Source organism: Podarcis muralis, chromosome 12 (assembly GCF_964188315.1).
Source record: "Podarcis muralis chromosome 12, rPodMur119.hap1.1, whole genome shotgun sequence".
NCBI lineage: Eukaryota > Metazoa > Chordata > Lepidosauria > Squamata > Lacertidae > Podarcis > Podarcis muralis.
The window spans coordinates 46832322-46849493 of NC_135666.1; the positions used below are offsets into that span (position 1 = coordinate 46832322).

General features: G+C 44.3%; 1 protein-coding gene across 6 annotated transcripts in view; it reads right to left on the reverse strand.

Annotated features, from left to right (window-relative positions):
* CAPN7 (calpain 7) overlaps nt 1-14684 on the reverse strand; it is an 80185-nt gene extending 65501 nt beyond the window's left edge. For 3 of the 6 annotated variants that reach the window (XR_013390249.1, XM_077916367.1, XM_077916371.1), the window contains exons 1-8: nt 14467-14684; nt 11898-12006; nt 11493-11644; nt 10739-10806; nt 7770-7964; nt 5678-5764; nt 3089-3215; nt 1567-1652 (exon numbers count right to left, since the gene is read on the reverse strand). Coding sequence is in view for 5 of the 6 variants with exons in the window: in XM_077916367.1 (XP_077772493.1) it covers nt 1567-1652; nt 3089-3215; nt 5678-5764; nt 7770-7964; nt 10739-10806; nt 11493-11644; nt 11898-12006; nt 14467-14568 (926 nt within the window). In the remaining variant the exon portion in view is untranslated. The remainder of the gene's footprint in view (nt 1-1566; nt 1653-3088; nt 3216-5677; nt 5765-7769; nt 7965-10738; nt 10807-11492; nt 11645-11897; nt 12007-14466) is intronic. The other 3 variants (XM_077916370.1, XM_077916369.1, XM_077916368.1) reach the window with 2 other exon arrangements.
* Nucleotides 14685-17172: the final 2488 nt, after the last annotated feature.

A 17172-nucleotide genomic window follows, 5' to 3' on the forward strand; every position in this document is an offset into this window, starting at 1 on the left:
CATGCAGTGGTGCAGCGTATTTAGATGTCATGAACAGCCCAGTCATTCCTATCATACTGACACAACTGAGCTTCCGGATCCCCAGTGAATCATGCAGACAGCACCTTCCTTGCCAAGGCAAAACTTTGGGTGGAGTGAATGGGGAACTGGCGAATGATATAGTCATGCACTTATTTCCCTAGATATTGGGAGGGATGGACACAAAGCACTGGGCTCCTGTTACTAGCGGCAACCTTGCATTTGTTGTCATCCTGCCTGGTTGCAGACTAAACTACATCACAAGAGTATTGTGACATCAGCAGTGCCATCCCAGCCAGACTTTGGAGCAGATGCCCAGGACCCCACCCCACGGGCAGGATCGTCCCCCTTGAGGTAGCGAGAAACAACACTGATGGAAACTAGAGCGCATGTGGTACCTCACCGCAGTGGTACCTACTTATCTACTTGCACTGGCGTGCTTTCAAACTGCCAGGTTGGCAGGAGCTGGGACAGAGCAATGGGAGCTCACTCCGTCACGGGGATTCGAACCACCGACCTTCTGATCGGCAAGCCCAAAAGGCTCAGTGGGTTTAGACCACAGTGCCACCTGTGACCCACAGCTGAGCTATGGTCCCTCCCCAAATGCATTCCCCATGCCTCTCACAATCGAGGATTTATGATTTCAAGAGTGCCTATAAATACATGGACTGAAAGTGGGAGATATCTGAACACAACAGGGGTGGAAGATGCAGCAACCATCTTGAACCAGCCATCTTGATTCAAACGCACCATAAAGGCCTAGAAGAGGGAGGGAGGCATTCTGTGAAGACAGGGAATAAGCAAGCAGACAGGAGGGCTTGGGAAACTGAGGACTCAGCTACACTGGCAAAGAAAAAGCGCTTTATACGCATTGTTTGTGCTTTATAACTCTGAGACACCAGATGGCACTGTGGAGTTCCATTTTCGCCAACCTGATTTCTCATAGAAAGTTTACAACGTGCTTAACCAAAACGCTTCTTTTATGTGTCTAGATCTAGCCTGGGTATCATGGGCCAAAAAGGTGGTGTTGAGCTTCATTGACCAATTTGAAGTTACCAGTCAGGACTCTGGCTGCAGGTTTCCGGAGCATGTTAAAATGGCCAAAATGACCGGAAGAATCAGAAATCAGGACGACCAAAATTTTTAATAAGGAACGGGGGAAATTTATAATTTACCTTAAAAATCATTGTAAACAGCTAAAATTGTTAGTAGGATTGGAGTAACACTTGTAGTTTAGTGGTGAATTTTGGATATAATGGAGATGTAAAAGATTTGGATTATTATAAAAGATGCTGGAGGAAATGATTAATAATAGGACCCACAAGGAGGGAAGTCCAGGAGAGTCTTTAGAATCTTGTTTTTATGTTGTATGTTGGATATGTGATTGTAAAATTATAATTTGAAAAACTAAATAAATATATATATATTTAAAAATGGCCAGAAAGCACATAGATAGTGAAGCTGTCAAGTTCTTTCCAGCACATTTTTTTATATTAAAAAAAATTGGAAACAAAAACTTTGCAGATCATCTGCCAGAACAGAGCGTACCTGGTAATCAGCTTCTTGTTGTATCGTCTTTCGTATGCCGCACTGATAGCAAGAGAAGCTACGAAGGAACAATCTGACACGATTGTCTGAGGACAGAAAGAGTCAAGCGTCAAGGAGTGCCAGCGTACCTGGTAACTTATGGAATATGCAGAAATGGCGACACTTACCAGGAAAATAAGAAATCAAGATAAACTTTTTATTAAAAAATGGAAGTGGTTTGTTGAATATTTACTTATAAATTGCAAACAGATAAAAACATTGGCAGGATCATTGTAATAACCTGCAGTTTTATAAGAGTATATATTTAAAGTAGATGAATAAATGAGCAAATTAAGTTAATTCGGATATGCAGAAAATATTAAAAATAAATTTAAGGAACCGTGGAAAGAGGGGGAAGGAAGTCAAGTTTTGAAACGTTAAAATGATTGTAAAATTACTGAAATGTATAAAACTGAAAATCATAAATAAAATACATAAAGAATGAAGTGCCACTGACAAGCAGGCCAATGTAAAGATTTGGGGAGCGGAGAGGACCCAACAATAAATTAGATTTCTCAACTGATCGAAAATCTGGGGGAAGAACTGAGCCAATTCAAGGCAAATAAATACGCTTGAAACTGTAAACACCGGTTTCCTCAAAGGTCAGGTAACCACACCAGGATGGGGAGCCAGAGGCCCTCCATATTGCCAGGGATGATGGGAATTGGGAGCCCAGAAATATCTGCAAGGCCACATAGCCCCCATTTCTGATATACCAGTTCTAACCTCAAAGCACCCAAACCTCTGGATTCTTCGTCAGATCCAAAGGCATTGAAGAAAATATTCTCCATTCACTTTGACAGATGAGAAAGAGCCACTGATTCTGTTTTCCTCTAAAGCATTTCTCTAAACACAACTTCTCCAACTGCAGCAGAGCAGGGCTAGGAAACCTGCGGCCCTCCAATGTGACTGAACTTGAACTCCCACCTGGCTGACCACTGGCTAAGCAGCTCAGGACTAATGGGAGTTGGAGGTCAATACTACCCGTGTTAAAGGTAAAGGTAAAAGTAAAGGGAGCCCTAACCATTAGGTCCAGTCGTGACCAACTCTGGGGTTGCAGCGCTCATCTTGCTTTACTGGCTGAGGGAGCCGGCGTACAGCTTCTGGGTCATGTGGCCAGCATGACTAAGCCGCTTCTGGTGAACCAGAGCAGCACATGGAAACGCCGTTTACCTTCCCACCGGAGCGGTACCTATTTATCTACTTGCACTTTGACGTGCTTTCGAACTGCTAGGTTTGCAGTAGCAGTTACAGCCTGCAAATGAAATGGCCCTTCCTATTCCCAAATTAGGGCTCTGAAACGTAATTAATACTTTCTGGTTGTGTGGGGGTTCTGAACGTTGCTCACAGGAACAGTGTATGAAAGAAAATCAAAAGCGAAAGCTCTCTTTGCAGACTGTGAAAGTGTCAACTTCTGCCGTCTTGCTTTGTTTCTCTTATTTGAGGACACCCAACTGTGTCAGATCAGAACGATCCTCCTTACCTGTTTTATGCTGAAGCTCGACACTGTGTAGATCATGGTGGGGCTGTTTGTTATCTCGTCGGGACGCACCCAGCGGGAAAACATTGCTTTCTGCTTGGGAGACAACGGCAGCTTGCCACATCTATCTCTGCAATCAAAGCAATCCCCACCCCAAACCAAAAGTATGAAATCCATGGGCTGCTAAAATCACTTTATCACGCATTAATTTTATCAGGGCAAATCAGGAAGCAATACCCAAAAGGTTTTCTGCCCACCTATGCAGATCCACAGGGACACGGGTGGTGCTGTGGGTTAAACCACAGAGCCTAGGACTTGCCGATGAGAAGGTCGGCGGTTCGAATCCCCGCAACAGGGTGCTTGGAGTCCTACACTGAATTAAGGTGAAAGGTAAAAGACTCCTGGACTGTTAAGTCCAGTCAAAGGTGACTATGGGGTTGTGGCATTCATCTTGCTTTCAGGTAGAGGGGAGCCAGCATTTGTCCACAGACAACTTTCCAGGTCATGGGGCCAGCAGGACTAAACTGCTTTTGGCGCAACTGAACACTGTTTACCTTCCTGCCACAGTGGTACCTATTTATCTACTTGCACTGACGTGCTTTCGAACTGCTAGGTTGGCAGGAGCTGGGACAGAGCAATGGGAGCTCCTTCGGGGGGATTCAAACCGCCGACCTTCTGATCGGTGAGCCCAAGAGGCTCAGTGATTTAGACCACAGTGCCACCCACTGAATTATACCCTGTTTGCCCCAATATTTACCGCTGTGAAGACTACTTAGGCCTCATGACCAACAACCAAAGCAATCTCCTTGTAATATATGCAGATCCCGGCTATCAATCTGTATTTGAGTTTATTTCCTAGGCTCTTTACAAACGAGTCTACTCCGCTTTGGTTCCAAAAAGCCACAATATAAAATAGCTCTTTTTTTTAGCAATAGTTGCTTTACAATCTGCTTTCAATTTTTCATTCTTTGCTGCTTTTTTTATATCTTTATACTGTTTTGTTTTGCCAGTATCACTCAACTGCTGCTGTCAGAATATTGTTATAACAGTCTTAGATTGTGGCTTTTATGGATTGTAATGTGTGATCATGCAATTTTATCTTTTTAATATGGAGCAAATATTCATCGGCAATTACTTTTTGAGATTGACTTCCAGACTCAAATGTGTACGTGTTTTCCCTGTCACGCTTTCTTAAAATCTTAACACCTCTCAAGCCTCCTTAGCGTTAGGGCTGTAGGGCTCATGAGTTACTTCAAGCAGAGTAAGAGAGTAAGAAGAGATGCACTTCAGAGAACACAAAGGTGAGACAACTTCTATACACTTTGTAAAAAGTCTTTGGAAAAGTTGCCCATTTAACTCATTCATGATTCTACAGTCCTAAGTCAGTGTGAAACACATAAAACTCTGGGAGATACTAATAACAGGAAGGTGTAGATCTCTGGAGTCTTACAAGTTAAAAATAAAGCTTTCTTCCCTTTTATAAATGCCGTATTAGGTTATGGTCTAATTAATTACAATTAATTACTGTGTTATTTATAAGTTAGCCGCTCTGAGCCCAGCTCCAGCTGGGAAAGGCGGGGTACAAATAAAATATTTATATTATTATCAATTATTATTATTATTATTATTATTATTATTATTATTATTATTATTATTATATTTCAATAAAGAATATAGGTATACCGTATTTTTCGCCCCATAGGGCGCACTTAGGTTTTTTTGGGGGGAGGGGAAAAAGAAAAAGAAAATTATTTCCCCCCCAGGCGCGACTTCCCGTCGGTCTCCCCAGGCTTGTGGATATCTGCCCGAAGCCCAGGGCACGCTGTGCAGTGCGCCTCAGGCTTCGGGATGCAGGCTGCTACCCGCAAGCCTGGAAAGACCGGCGCGACCTTCGTCGTTCTCCCCAGGCTTGTGAATATCTGCCCGAAGCCCGGAGCGCGTTGCATAGCGCGCCCCAGGCTTCGGGATGCAGGCTGCTATCCGCAAGCCTAGGGAGCCCGGCGGGAAGTCGCACCGGGCTCCCAGGCTTGCGGAGAGCTGCCCGAAGCCCGGGGTGCGCTCCGCTGCGCTCCCCAGGTTTCGGGCTGCAGGCTGCTGTTCGCAAGCCTTGGGAGCCCAGCGGGAACTCCCACGGGCTCCCAAGGCTTGCGGATAGCTTCCTGAAGCCTGCATTCGCCCCATAGGACGCACACACATTTCCCCTTCATTTTTGGAGGGGGAAAAGTGCGTCCTATAGGGCGAAAAATACGGTATATAAAATATTCTTCCAGCTTCCACTGCACTGATCAGTCAGGGTTCAAGAAGCCCGTTAATTGATTTCCTTAATCTGAAGGTGAATGGCCTGTAAGCATTTTTCCTAACAGTAGCAGTGTTCGAAAATTTAACAGGGATACTGCAGATGTCAAGAATGTTTCTATAGTGCTTATAGTTGAATGAATTCACCCACAATGAGCAGGCGACAACAGCTTACTTATCACACCACCCTTTCAAGGGAGCATCTGAACATTGTTCCCAAGGGAAAATTCTTAAGAATAATAAGGAATGAGAAAGCATTTCGGCGAGTCCATAGCTAGGCAACTTATATTCACTTACGAGAAAGGTACCGGAAAAGCGAAACGCTCTCTGAGGTCAACGCTCATGAAAGGGACGTACTCAATGCCATTGATCTTTGACGTCTTCCTATGAAAGCAGGATGCAAGATGTCAGGACCACAGTGCTATTCAAATGCATTTGTTTCCCACCCTGCCAGCCTCTAAATGAAGAGGTGAGGTATACTTGCCTGCTTAATACCTTCAGCATTTTTAGTATAGGGAGGGAGCAAGATGCAGTGGATGGTCTCGTTTTAAAGAGCCAGCAAATTTCCCCCTTCAGTTTTGCATTAAAAGCTTTGTTCACACGGTCATTTGCCCTGAATATTCTGGCCACCAAGGGTTCAGAGCAGAAATGGCTGGTGGAGTTAGAGAAAGAGGTGGGGAGGTCAGTGTGGTGCAAACACAGCGTCTTAAAACAGACACTGCTTCCCCAGACCACCAGGGGGCTCCATCTCTTTGAAGCTTGCTTGCCAGGCAGGAAGTTACTACTGTAGCCTTCCCCTGACTTCCTCCAAAGCTGTACAAAGTCCTATTTGTGTTGGCTTGTTTTAAAAGGGCAGCAGGGGTGGCGGCGGCAAACAAGCGTGGCAAACCTGTATCTCCTCTAGCAGCAATGCTAAAGGTAAAGGTAAAGGTACCCCTGCCCGTACGGGCCAGTCGTGTCCGACTCTAAGGTTGCGTGCTCATCTCGCTCTAGAGGCCGTGAGCCGGCGCCGTCCGAAGACACTTCCGGGCCACGTGGCCAGCGTGACGAAGCTGCAGCTGGCGAGCCGGCACCAGTGCAACACACGGAAACGCCGTTTACCTTCCCGCTATAAAGCGGTACCTATTTATCTACTTGCACTTAGGGGTGCTTTCGAACTGCTAGGTGGGCAGGAGCTGGGACCGAACGATGGGAGCTCACCCCGCCACGGGGATTCGAACCACCGACCATACGATCGGCAAGTCTTAGGCACTGAGGTTTTACCCACAGCGCCACCCGCGTCCCACTATTCCGCCCCCAAATATGTGGATACATTTATCAGCTAAATATCCTGCTGTTAGCCTTAGCACATTTGCATCCCAAAGGGAAATGGGATTAGAATTACACATTGCTTGATCATTGGCATAAACTCCTCGATAAAGTCGGCACGCCTTCTTGATATTTAAGAGCCGTGCAACATTTGCTGTTGTTGTATCTGTTAGGATACTGATGTTCCATTCTGCCTTAAGAGGAACAGATATGTGGAGTTGTTGTAAGTCACATGTCTGTTTACTTCCAGCACAGTCTGCTGGGAACGTCCGTTGCATATTGCTATGCTGCTGTTTTGCTTGGACACGAAGGGAAGCAGACATGTTTTTCCTTTGTTCCTGAACTATGCTGAATAAAAAGGTAAAGGGAACCCTGACCATTAGATCCAGTCGTGGCCGACTCTGGGGTTGCGGCGCTCATCTCGCTTTAATGGCCGAGGGAGCTGGCGTACAGCTTCCGGGTCATGTGGCCAGCATGACTAAGCCGCTTCTGGCGAGCCAGAGAAGCGCACGGAAACGCCGTTTACCTTCCCGCCGGAGCGGTACCTATTTATTTACTTGCACTTTGAAGTGTTTTCGAACTGCTAGGTTGGCAGGAGCAGGGACCGAGCAATGGAAGCTCACCCCGTTGCGGGGATTCGAACTGCCGACCTTCTGATCGGCAAGTCCTAGGCTCTGTGGTTTAACCCACAGCGCCACCAGCGTCCCTGTAAATAATGCTTACACGTCTCTGTCCGACACTTCTATTGCAAAGAGTTCTTATCTCTGCTGGCTTGCGTGCTTCTGAAGGCTTGGGTCGCTGATTGATGTTGTTCCAAGAAATGGAGTTTGCCCGGCTGCCGGCCGGTGGTTGGAGCCAGCTGGGGGCCTGCCAAATGCCCCCGTCTCCCCAGACGCATCCCAACAGAATCATCACATCGGTCTACAATTTGGTGCTTTCAACAATCCCATGCATGCTTGCTCAGAAGTAAGCCTCACTGTGTTCAGTGGGACGGGCTCCCCGGTTTAAGTGTGCACCCGACTGCAGCCTAAATGAGGCAACCCACTTTCAATAAGCCTGGAAAGCCTTTCCCTTTCCTTACCTGAGCACCTCAATCTCCTCTGCGGTGTATCGCTGACCTTGAGGTTCACTGGCCTGCACAGCTCTGACTGCCTGTGGCTTATCGTTCAAGGAAAAATCAGGCCCTAATGGAAAGTAAGTCCGGGCTTGCTGATTTGGTTTCGCTGGGACCGGCTTGTCTTTCTGAGACGGCTTTGAATCCTTCAGCGCTTCAGCTCTAAAATAGAGTGTTTGCATTTTACACGCATCAAGAGTTTTTATTTCATTGGTGGCGGTACATTGCGACGCCTCCTATAAATGCCACCAATCATATACTACTCATTTTGCTGTGCAAAAATGCAAAAAATATTAATTGCTTTTGTGAGAACGAATGATTAAAAAACAAACAAGGCAAGAGTGGCTGCATAATTCTTACGTACCGTATTTTTTGCTCTATGACTTTCTTTTTCCCTCCTAAAAAGTAAGGGGAAATGTGTGTGCGTCTTATGGAGCGAATGCAGGCTGCGCAGCTATCCCAGAAGCCAGAACAGCAAGAGGGATTGCTGCTTTCACTACGCAGCGATCCCTCTTGCTGTTCTGGCTTCTGAGATTCAGAATATTTTTTTTCTTGTTTTCCTCCTCCAAAAACTAGGTGCGTCTTATGGTCTGGTGCGTCTTATAGAGCGAAAAATACGGTATTTGCATTCTTAGGCTTTTCATATACTCTACATGTTAAACGTCCATAAAACCTTCGTTTCATACAGCCCAAGGATTCCTGTACAGCAAGAACAGCATATGCCATCTAACATAGAAACCACTCAAGACAGTTCTTTCAACTAAAAAGAAAACCTGAAAGTTTTGTGCATACTAACAGGAATCATGCAACAATTTATTAGCAAGCTTCTTGTTGTGTTGTCTTGCTAAAGATTTGTGTACAACCAGAAATTTAGCTGAAAACAGCTATTCCATTATTCTAAATACAGTACACAGATAATCAGAATATGCTTCAGGATTTCCTTCATTTAAACAGTCATCCTTGATGGTCCAAGCTCTTATACCAACCCTAGTGCAATGCAAATAAATCCACACTCACAATTATCTATGCAAGGCATCACTGGCCTAAACTAAGAGGGAAGAACCGGTTTTTGTAAAACAAAAATCACTGAATAGTTGCCTGGAAGCAGCTCCTATTCACTGTAGATGACCAAAGAGAATAACTGTATCTACACTCTAAATACCCAACGGATCATTGTGTTTCTCTAAATATCCAACTGATCATTGTGTTTTGCAAAAGAGGGCATCTTGTGGACGCCATCCTATCAGGAAGTCTATTCTGAACAATGTTGGAATTTGACCTTTGGAACTCCCTCCCACTGCATATCAGATAGGTGCCTCCTCATCCTTAGCTTTCTTGCTAAAGATATTCCGCTTTCGACAAACCTTCTAAAACCTTTAGCACACTTGGGATAAAGTTTTACATGGCTTTTAATGCTGCAACCCGTCCTGGGATGTTACAGTGAAGGATGCATAACTAATAAAACATATGAACAAACATGTTTTATGTATGTGCTGTTGTTTTTTAGAAACTGTTTTTATACTCATATCTACTTTTAAAACCTGTTTTAATATATGCAGCTATTTTATATACAGTAGTACCTTGGGTTAAGAACTTTATTCGTTCCGTAGGTCTGTTCTTAACCTGAAATTGTTCTTAACCTGAAGCACCACTTTAGCTAATAGGGCCTCCCACTGCCGCCACACCACCGAAGCATGATTTCTGTTCTCATCCTGAAGCAAAGTTCTTAACCCGACGTACTATTTCTGGGTTAGCAGAGTCTGTAACCTGAAGCGTATGTAACCAGAGGTACCACTGTACATTGCTATATTGTAAATCTCTTTGGGAGGCCTTCTGGGCAGCGATTCGTAAATGAAAGAAACAAATGGTTGCTGATATCAGCAGAGCTGACCGATATATGGAATTTCAAAATATACTGTGTTGTATCCAATGCTAGCCATCCTCAGAGCAGGCCCACTTAAATTAATGGACACGAGTAATGTTGGTTCATTCATTTCAACAAGTCTGTTCCAAGTTCAACTTTGCTGGACAGCCCTCTGGATTAGAATGCAATTAACACATTTATGTAAGCCCACATTATTAAAACAAAATCCGATTAGAAACACTCATAAAAATATAGCTCTCTCATATATCTATCTATCTATATATATCTATCATATGGAATTAAGGGACTTTATACAGCACTCATATTGGACACAGCTCACCCCTTTTCTATCTGATGTCAGCCACTATTTTGTTTGCATCTGTATTGTTTTAAATATGTTTTTATTGCTTTGTTGCTTGTTGGTTGCTGCCCTGGGCTCCCTTTGGGTGGAAGGGTAGGAAATAAATCTAATAAACAAACATTTTATTTGGAAACATTGAAAAAACCACTACTTACTGTCGATATTCAAACAAAAATACAAACAGCACAGCAAATGGCATTTCAGAAGGTAGCTGTGTGGATTTTGCTTTAGACTCTTATGGATTTGCACTAAGTTCTTTATTAAAATTAACAAGTAATGCAAACATGAATTTGAATATGCAAAAGATATTAAAAAATGAATTTAAGGAACCGCAGAAAGAGGGGAGGAAGTCAAACTTTGAAATGTTAAAATGATTGTAAAATTAATGAAATGTATAAATTTGAAAAGTATAAATAAAAACTTTTTTTTGAAAAGGAATGCAAAACACAGCATCTGCAGGCAATGAACATTTCAAGGAGTGAAATGCTATCGCAGTGTCGATAAAGTTGCAAGCTTTTGCTCCAGCAAGGCTTCCCATACCTTTAAAAGCTACCTGACAGGCAGAAAAACTGTTTGTTTGTTTGTTTTTAAATGCAACAGAGACCTGCGGGTATAGGGCGGTATATAAATTCAATAAATAACAACAACTACTACTACTTAGGAAACAGGGTTTTCATGCAATGCGCTCATACAAAGCTTCAAGAAACTCACCTGTCCAGTGCCTGCCGAGCCAGCTGCTTCAGTTTTGCCTGGAGAGCTGTTTCTGAAGTTTCATTGGCCTTTAATATGAAAAAAAGGGGTTTAAGAAGCCTAACCAGCAATCTACATGCAGAAAGACAAAGAGGTCAGGGGGTAGGAAAAGTCAATTCCTTCCATTTATACTATCCAGAATGACGACACAAATCCTTCTAACAGACAAAAAACCTCTCCGCAAGACTATTTTGTCTCAAACACTCAATAAAATGAAGGCAACTTGGATGCAGCCAAACAGCTGAAGTTAGAGAAGCAACAGCTTTAAAGAATAAGACCTGTTGGGTAGAAGAGCTCAGTCTACCTATTAGACAGACTCAAGCTAAGCCACTGCCTCTTAGCCTCAGTACTCTGCTAGGGCTGGCCAATATATTGATATATTGTCAAAAACCGGTTTGAAGTCCATATCGTTATATCGGCTTCATAATTTTTGGCCTGGCTATACATCGCGAATTATGGGATGGGTGTGGGTGGGTGGGTGTTATGCAAAAATCACAATGTGGGGAAAACCGCGAAGCCAACCAATGCTTCTCTCGATTCCTGCAGCCCCTTTTAACTCTTGCCACCTCAGCTCTCCCCTTCCTCATGTGGGGGGGAGTGAATTGCAAGAGCAGGCAGCGGCAAAAATCACAATCGCGTGTCGATCGTTTACAGGAACGGAAGAGTTCCTTGCCATGACATAATCCCACCAAGTTAAGTTGGTAGCTTAACATACCGTTTTCAGGCAGAGTTCCACGGCTTCTGTGTACAGCTCTATCGCTTCCTCGCTGTTGCCTTTCTCGTCTTCGTCGAAAGCCTGCGTAACCAGGAAACGGGCCCGCTCCAAGTCCAGCTGCTGCTTTGACTTCAAGGGGTCGACTCTTTGCACTAGAGTAGGAAGAAGAACCATTCATTTCCCTTATTTAACCTGACCCATTATTATAGTTACAGTGGTACCTCGGGTTACAAACACCTTGGGTTACAAACACCTTGGGTTACAGACTCCGCTAACCTGGAAGCAGTACCTCGGATTAAGAACTTTACCTCAGGATGAGAACACTGGGCGTAACATCTTTTCTAGAACATGCCTTGTTGATTTCCTAATGAAGAGAGAAAGTTTTCAGGTTTTGTCTTTACTAACCTGCTGAGTACAGGGCTTGAACTCTTTCCAAATATTCACTTATTTTCTCTGGAATATTTTCCAAGACGGATCCTGCCATTGCAGCATAAATCAAAGACTGCGCAGCTTCCTGAGAAGAGAAAATACAACACAAGTGTTTAAAAATTAAGGCAACCAGAAAGCTTATCTCCCTCAAATATATTATTATTAGATTTCTTCACCATAAGACCCCAGAGCAACATTAAAGGACAACATTAGAGTAAATTAAAACAAATTACAATGAAGAGAACAGGTTGGATCTTTAAAGTATTTCTTTCAGGTTTCAAAAGCCAGGGAAAGCATAACCTCATTTGCACAAATGCCTTCTCAGTACCTATTTATCTACTTGCACTGGCGTGCTTTCAAACTGCTAGGTTGGTAGGAGCTTGGACAGAGCAACGGGAGCTTACCCCGTTGCGGGGATCTGAATCGCCAACTTTTGATTGGCAAGCCCAAGAGGCTCAGTGGTTTAGAGCACAGTGCCACCCGTATCCCAAGTGGACCTCCCCAACTGGTAGATCTTCATGAACGGGCAAGTCTATACAGAAAGCATTCTTTCAGGTACTTTTATGAGCACAGCATCCTACCAAATTTCCCCTAGCATACTAGGTTAACTTCACAAGAGCTTCACAATCACTCCATACTTAAACATGCTCACGGAATTATATATTTTCTTTCCCACAAGATCCCCTCCCAAAAGTGGATGGCACCGTAAACAAACACCATTTCTACATATATTTAACACCAGTGCAAGCATGCAAGAGGCCCTTTCGTCATCACAGGCTTGCACCCGAGTTACTCATGCTAACGTTTTGACCCACAACATCTAGCGTTCACAAATATCTTTTAACTATGCCCCAGTCAGTAGAGCATGAGACTCTTAACCTCGGGGTTGTGGGTTAAATTGAGCCCCACAATGGGCAACACAGGGCGGTCTGTTCCAGCTCTACAATTCAAATTTTGCAGGAGTGGTAGAGCCCAGATATTGCACTTGGAAGCTCCCATATTCAATTCACAGCATCTCAGGAAGGAGGACTAGGAAATCACTCTAACAGAGACCTTGGAGAGCGGCCAAAATTATAGATCTCCACTTTGTATGACTGAAATACTTTAGCTCCAGCCAAAGCCAACCAGGCCTTTCCTGCACAGCTAGAGTATCCAGACACTACAAACAATTTTTGTCTTTTTTATTGAACGGAAGAAATTAGCTTATGATCAAAGTTAGTCACAGAAAAATCTAGGCACGTGGAAAAAGGTGGAAGATCATTGGTTATGAAACGACTGTACACTGCGGTCAATGTAAAAGCAAGTATGACTGGAATTAGTTTGCAGAATTATAACCACACCCTTGGTATGGTTTTGACGGCAAGACAGGTGCATTTTCAAAATATTTGTGGCATTTGATACCTGCAATATAAGAACAACCAAATTTGACATGTGGAGCAAAGCTCGTCCCCTCATCAGAATATGCCCCATTATTATTATTATTATTATTATTATTATTATTATTATTATTATTATTATCATCATTACTACTACCCTGAACTGCATGTATTGCTGTACAGGTTGTGTGAAAGGTCATATATTTAAGCTCTGAGTAGCAAAGCACAAACAAATTTTCAAATTCACTGGTAGGTGTGTGCGTGAAAAATTCCAGAGTGGCCTTCTGGTTGCAATGGAGCCGAGGGGGTGCAAAGTTGAGAAGATTCCTGAAAATACCCATTCGGGGACGCCCAATTTTGGCCTTGCTTGGGGTGCCATCTTACCAAAGATTATCAGAGTCCAGAGGATATAACTCTTGTCACTCCAGCTAGCACATTTTATAAAGGTTTATGGTGCCATTAAAGCTGCTAGCTTTCATATCTCAGTTTCTAACATTGACCTTAACCTTTCACACACCCTTTCAAACACAGCCAGTTGGAGAGGATCCCTAACTTGGCACAGAGATAGAGAGGAAACCTGAAATACAGAAGAAAACTTTATCAATAAAGGATGAAGCATTTTACACTAAAATTTCTGTATTGTACAGGACAGGTGGCAACATGGGTATAGGCAGGCCTCTTGTTTGGGGAGGGGGAGGCCTTTTGTTGGGGTTGGCAGGCCTTTTATTGGGGGGGTAAGGCTTTTGTTGGGGGGGCAAGGCTTTCGTTAGGTGGGGCAGGTCTTTTGTTGGGGGGGGGCAGGCATTTTGCTAGGGGTGCAAGCCTTTTGTTGGGGGCAGGCCTTTTGTGGTGGGGCAAGGCCTTTGTTGGGGGGCAGGCGTTTTGCTGGGGGGGGGCAAGCCTTTTGTTAGGGGGCAGGCGTTTTGCTAGGGGTGCAAGCCTTTTGTTGGGGGCAGGCCTTTGTTGTGGGGCAGGCCTTTTGCTGGGGGCCAGGCCTTTTTTTAGGGGGCCAGGCATTTTGCTAGGGGGGCAAGCCTTTAGTTTGGGGGGGGCAGAACCTCATGTGGTTTGTATTTTAATTGATTTTTATTGCCCCCCTTGGCTACGCCCATGGGTGGCACCCCATTTCCTCCTCCCCCCCTCCCCCGCGACCCCGCTCCCCCTGGCACCTTGTAGTAAAAGGCCGCTTCGTGGTAGTGGCCCCGCTGGTCCCGCTGCACCGCCATCTGCGCGAACTTCACCGCCTCCTGCTCCAGCTCCGCCGCTTCCATGGCCGGGTCCGGGCAGCAGACGCCTCAGCGCGCTCCTTTCCTTATTCGCTGACGTCACGGCAGCCCCCCGACGTCTCCACCTATGGCCTCCCGCTCAGGAAGGGACTTCCCGGCAGCCCCCGCGGGGGAGGAGTCGACGTCGCGATGCGCCTGCGCAATGCGGGAGGACGCTCCTCCCTCCCCTCCACCTCTCGCTGGAGAGAGATAGGCGCTCAATCTTAGGTCCCAGGTGTGCTTGTTAGACTACAACTCCCATCATCCTTTGCTGGAATGGTCAGAGATCAGGGACGATGGGAGTTGTAGTTCAAGGGAATCTGGGGCGGAAAAAGGCTCAAGAGAGTTATCTGTTGGTTGCAGCTGTCAGGTGTGGTCGAGTTGAAGTGCCTTTTTCTCCTATTTGACCTCCCAACCCAATGATTCTGAGATTCTATGGGGAAATCCAGGTTGCTCTTGACTTTTTTTTAAAAAAGTGTACCTGTGATTGACTTTTTATTACATAGATATATGTAATAAAAACAGAAAAACAGAAAATTTAATTTTACTCTGTGTGTGTGTGTGTGTGTGTGTGTGTGTGTATACACACACACACACACACACACACACACAGTAAAATTAAATTTTCTGTTTTACAATTTAGAATACTCACTTAAACATCCTTAAAATGACTTCCCTTCTTCTTTTTCCACGGTTCTTTTCGCATATCATAAATCCCTGCATATTTTCGGTAAACTAAACCATTCAGTAGTCCATTATTACATCCATCAAAACTTATTTACACTGTTGAATTTATCTTAATGCTGCCAATGTTTTCAAGTGTACACAATTCCCCCCCCCCATATATTCAATAAACATTTTACAATCTTTTCTAAAGGTATGTTCTTGTTCTCTTATTCTATATGTTACGTCCTCGAGCTGCGCATATTCCATCAACTTACTACGTTTTCATATCCGTTGGAAGCTGTCCAGAGTGGCTGGGGCAGCCCAGCCAGATGGGCAGGATATAAATAATAAAACAACAACAACTATTATTATTATTATTATTATTATTATTATTATTATTATTATTATGTAGCAGGGCAACCATCTGTGAGCACAATGTAGCCTCAGAGTTTGTGCTGTTTCTGACTCTGGTTTTCTTTTGTGTGAAAACCTATGTCTGCCTGACTGTTGGTAAAAATATAATAAATATAATAAAATGTCAATACTGTAATCCCCATATTGGGGAGCATGGCTTGGAAAGAGTGGCTTACTGCAGCCATTCAATAGGATCTGCTGTCAATATTGCAGGTTAGAGAAGGAGCCGAGGAGGCAGGTTTAGATTTTCAGCGCCAACTCATGCAATTCACCTCTTCTGTTGAAGATCATTCAAATAGGCTTCCCAAACTCAACTGTAGGCAAAAGTCCTTTTTCCATTGATAAACTTGCATGCATCTGCCTTGCTCTTATCAATGCCGCAATCCCGCCCCACCCCATGCACATTCTTGCCTTCGCAGTTACTCCTTTGGTTCTGTGGGGAATTGCTACCCAATCACAGTCCCGCTAAAATCCTGTCTATTATGTTCACTATCCTCTTCACTCAGAAAGTGAGGAGGAATTAAAGAACCTTTTAATGAGGGTGAAAGAGGAGAGCACAAAATATGGTTTGAAGCTCAACATCAAAAAAATGAAGATCATGGCTACTGGTTCCATCACCTCCTGGCAAATAGAAGGGGAAGAAATTGAGGCAGTGAGAGATTTTACTTTCTTGGGCTCCATGATCACTGCAGATGGTGACAGCAGCCACAAAATTAAAAGACGCCTGCTTCTTGGGAGAAGAGCAATGACAAACCTAGACAGCATCTTAAAAAGCAAAGACATCACCTTGCCAACAAAGGTCCATATAGTTAAAGCTATGGTTTTCCCAGTAGTGATGTATGGAAGTGAGAGCTGGACCATAAAGAAGGCTGATCGCTGAAGAATTGATGCTTTTGAATTCTGGTGCTGGAGGAGACTCTTGAGAGTCCCATGGACCGCAAGAAGATCAAACCTATCTATTCTGAAGGAAATCAGCCCTGAGTGCTCACTGAAAAGACAGATCCTGAAGCTGAGACTCCAATACTTTGGCCACCTCATGAGAAGAGAAGACTCCCTGGAAAAGACCCTGATGTTGGGAAAGATGGAGGGCACAAGGAGAAGGGGACGACTGAGGACGAGATGGTTGGACAGTGTTCTCGAAGCTACCAGCATGAGTTTGACCAAACTGAGGGGGCAACGGAAGACAGGGGTGCCTGGAGTGCTCTGGTCCATGGGGTCACAAAGAGTCGGACATGACTAAATGACTAAACAACAACAACAACAGGTGCAGTTATTGGGACCACAGTACATATTGCAACCCCCTGCATAAGGCAACTCACTGAGGATTCCCATAGAGGTTTAGCTGCTATTTTCTAAAATGTAAAGACCAGAAAATATGAGTTTGTAGCAAGCAGGGAAAGCCAGAATCTGTTCTATTTTTGCTATACAATGGCGAGTTTCAATCTAGCTACTCTTGTGGCCACTGGCCAATTGGACTCTCTCCACTACTTAGTAAAAAAAGCCCTACAGCACCATTACCCTATATAGAAG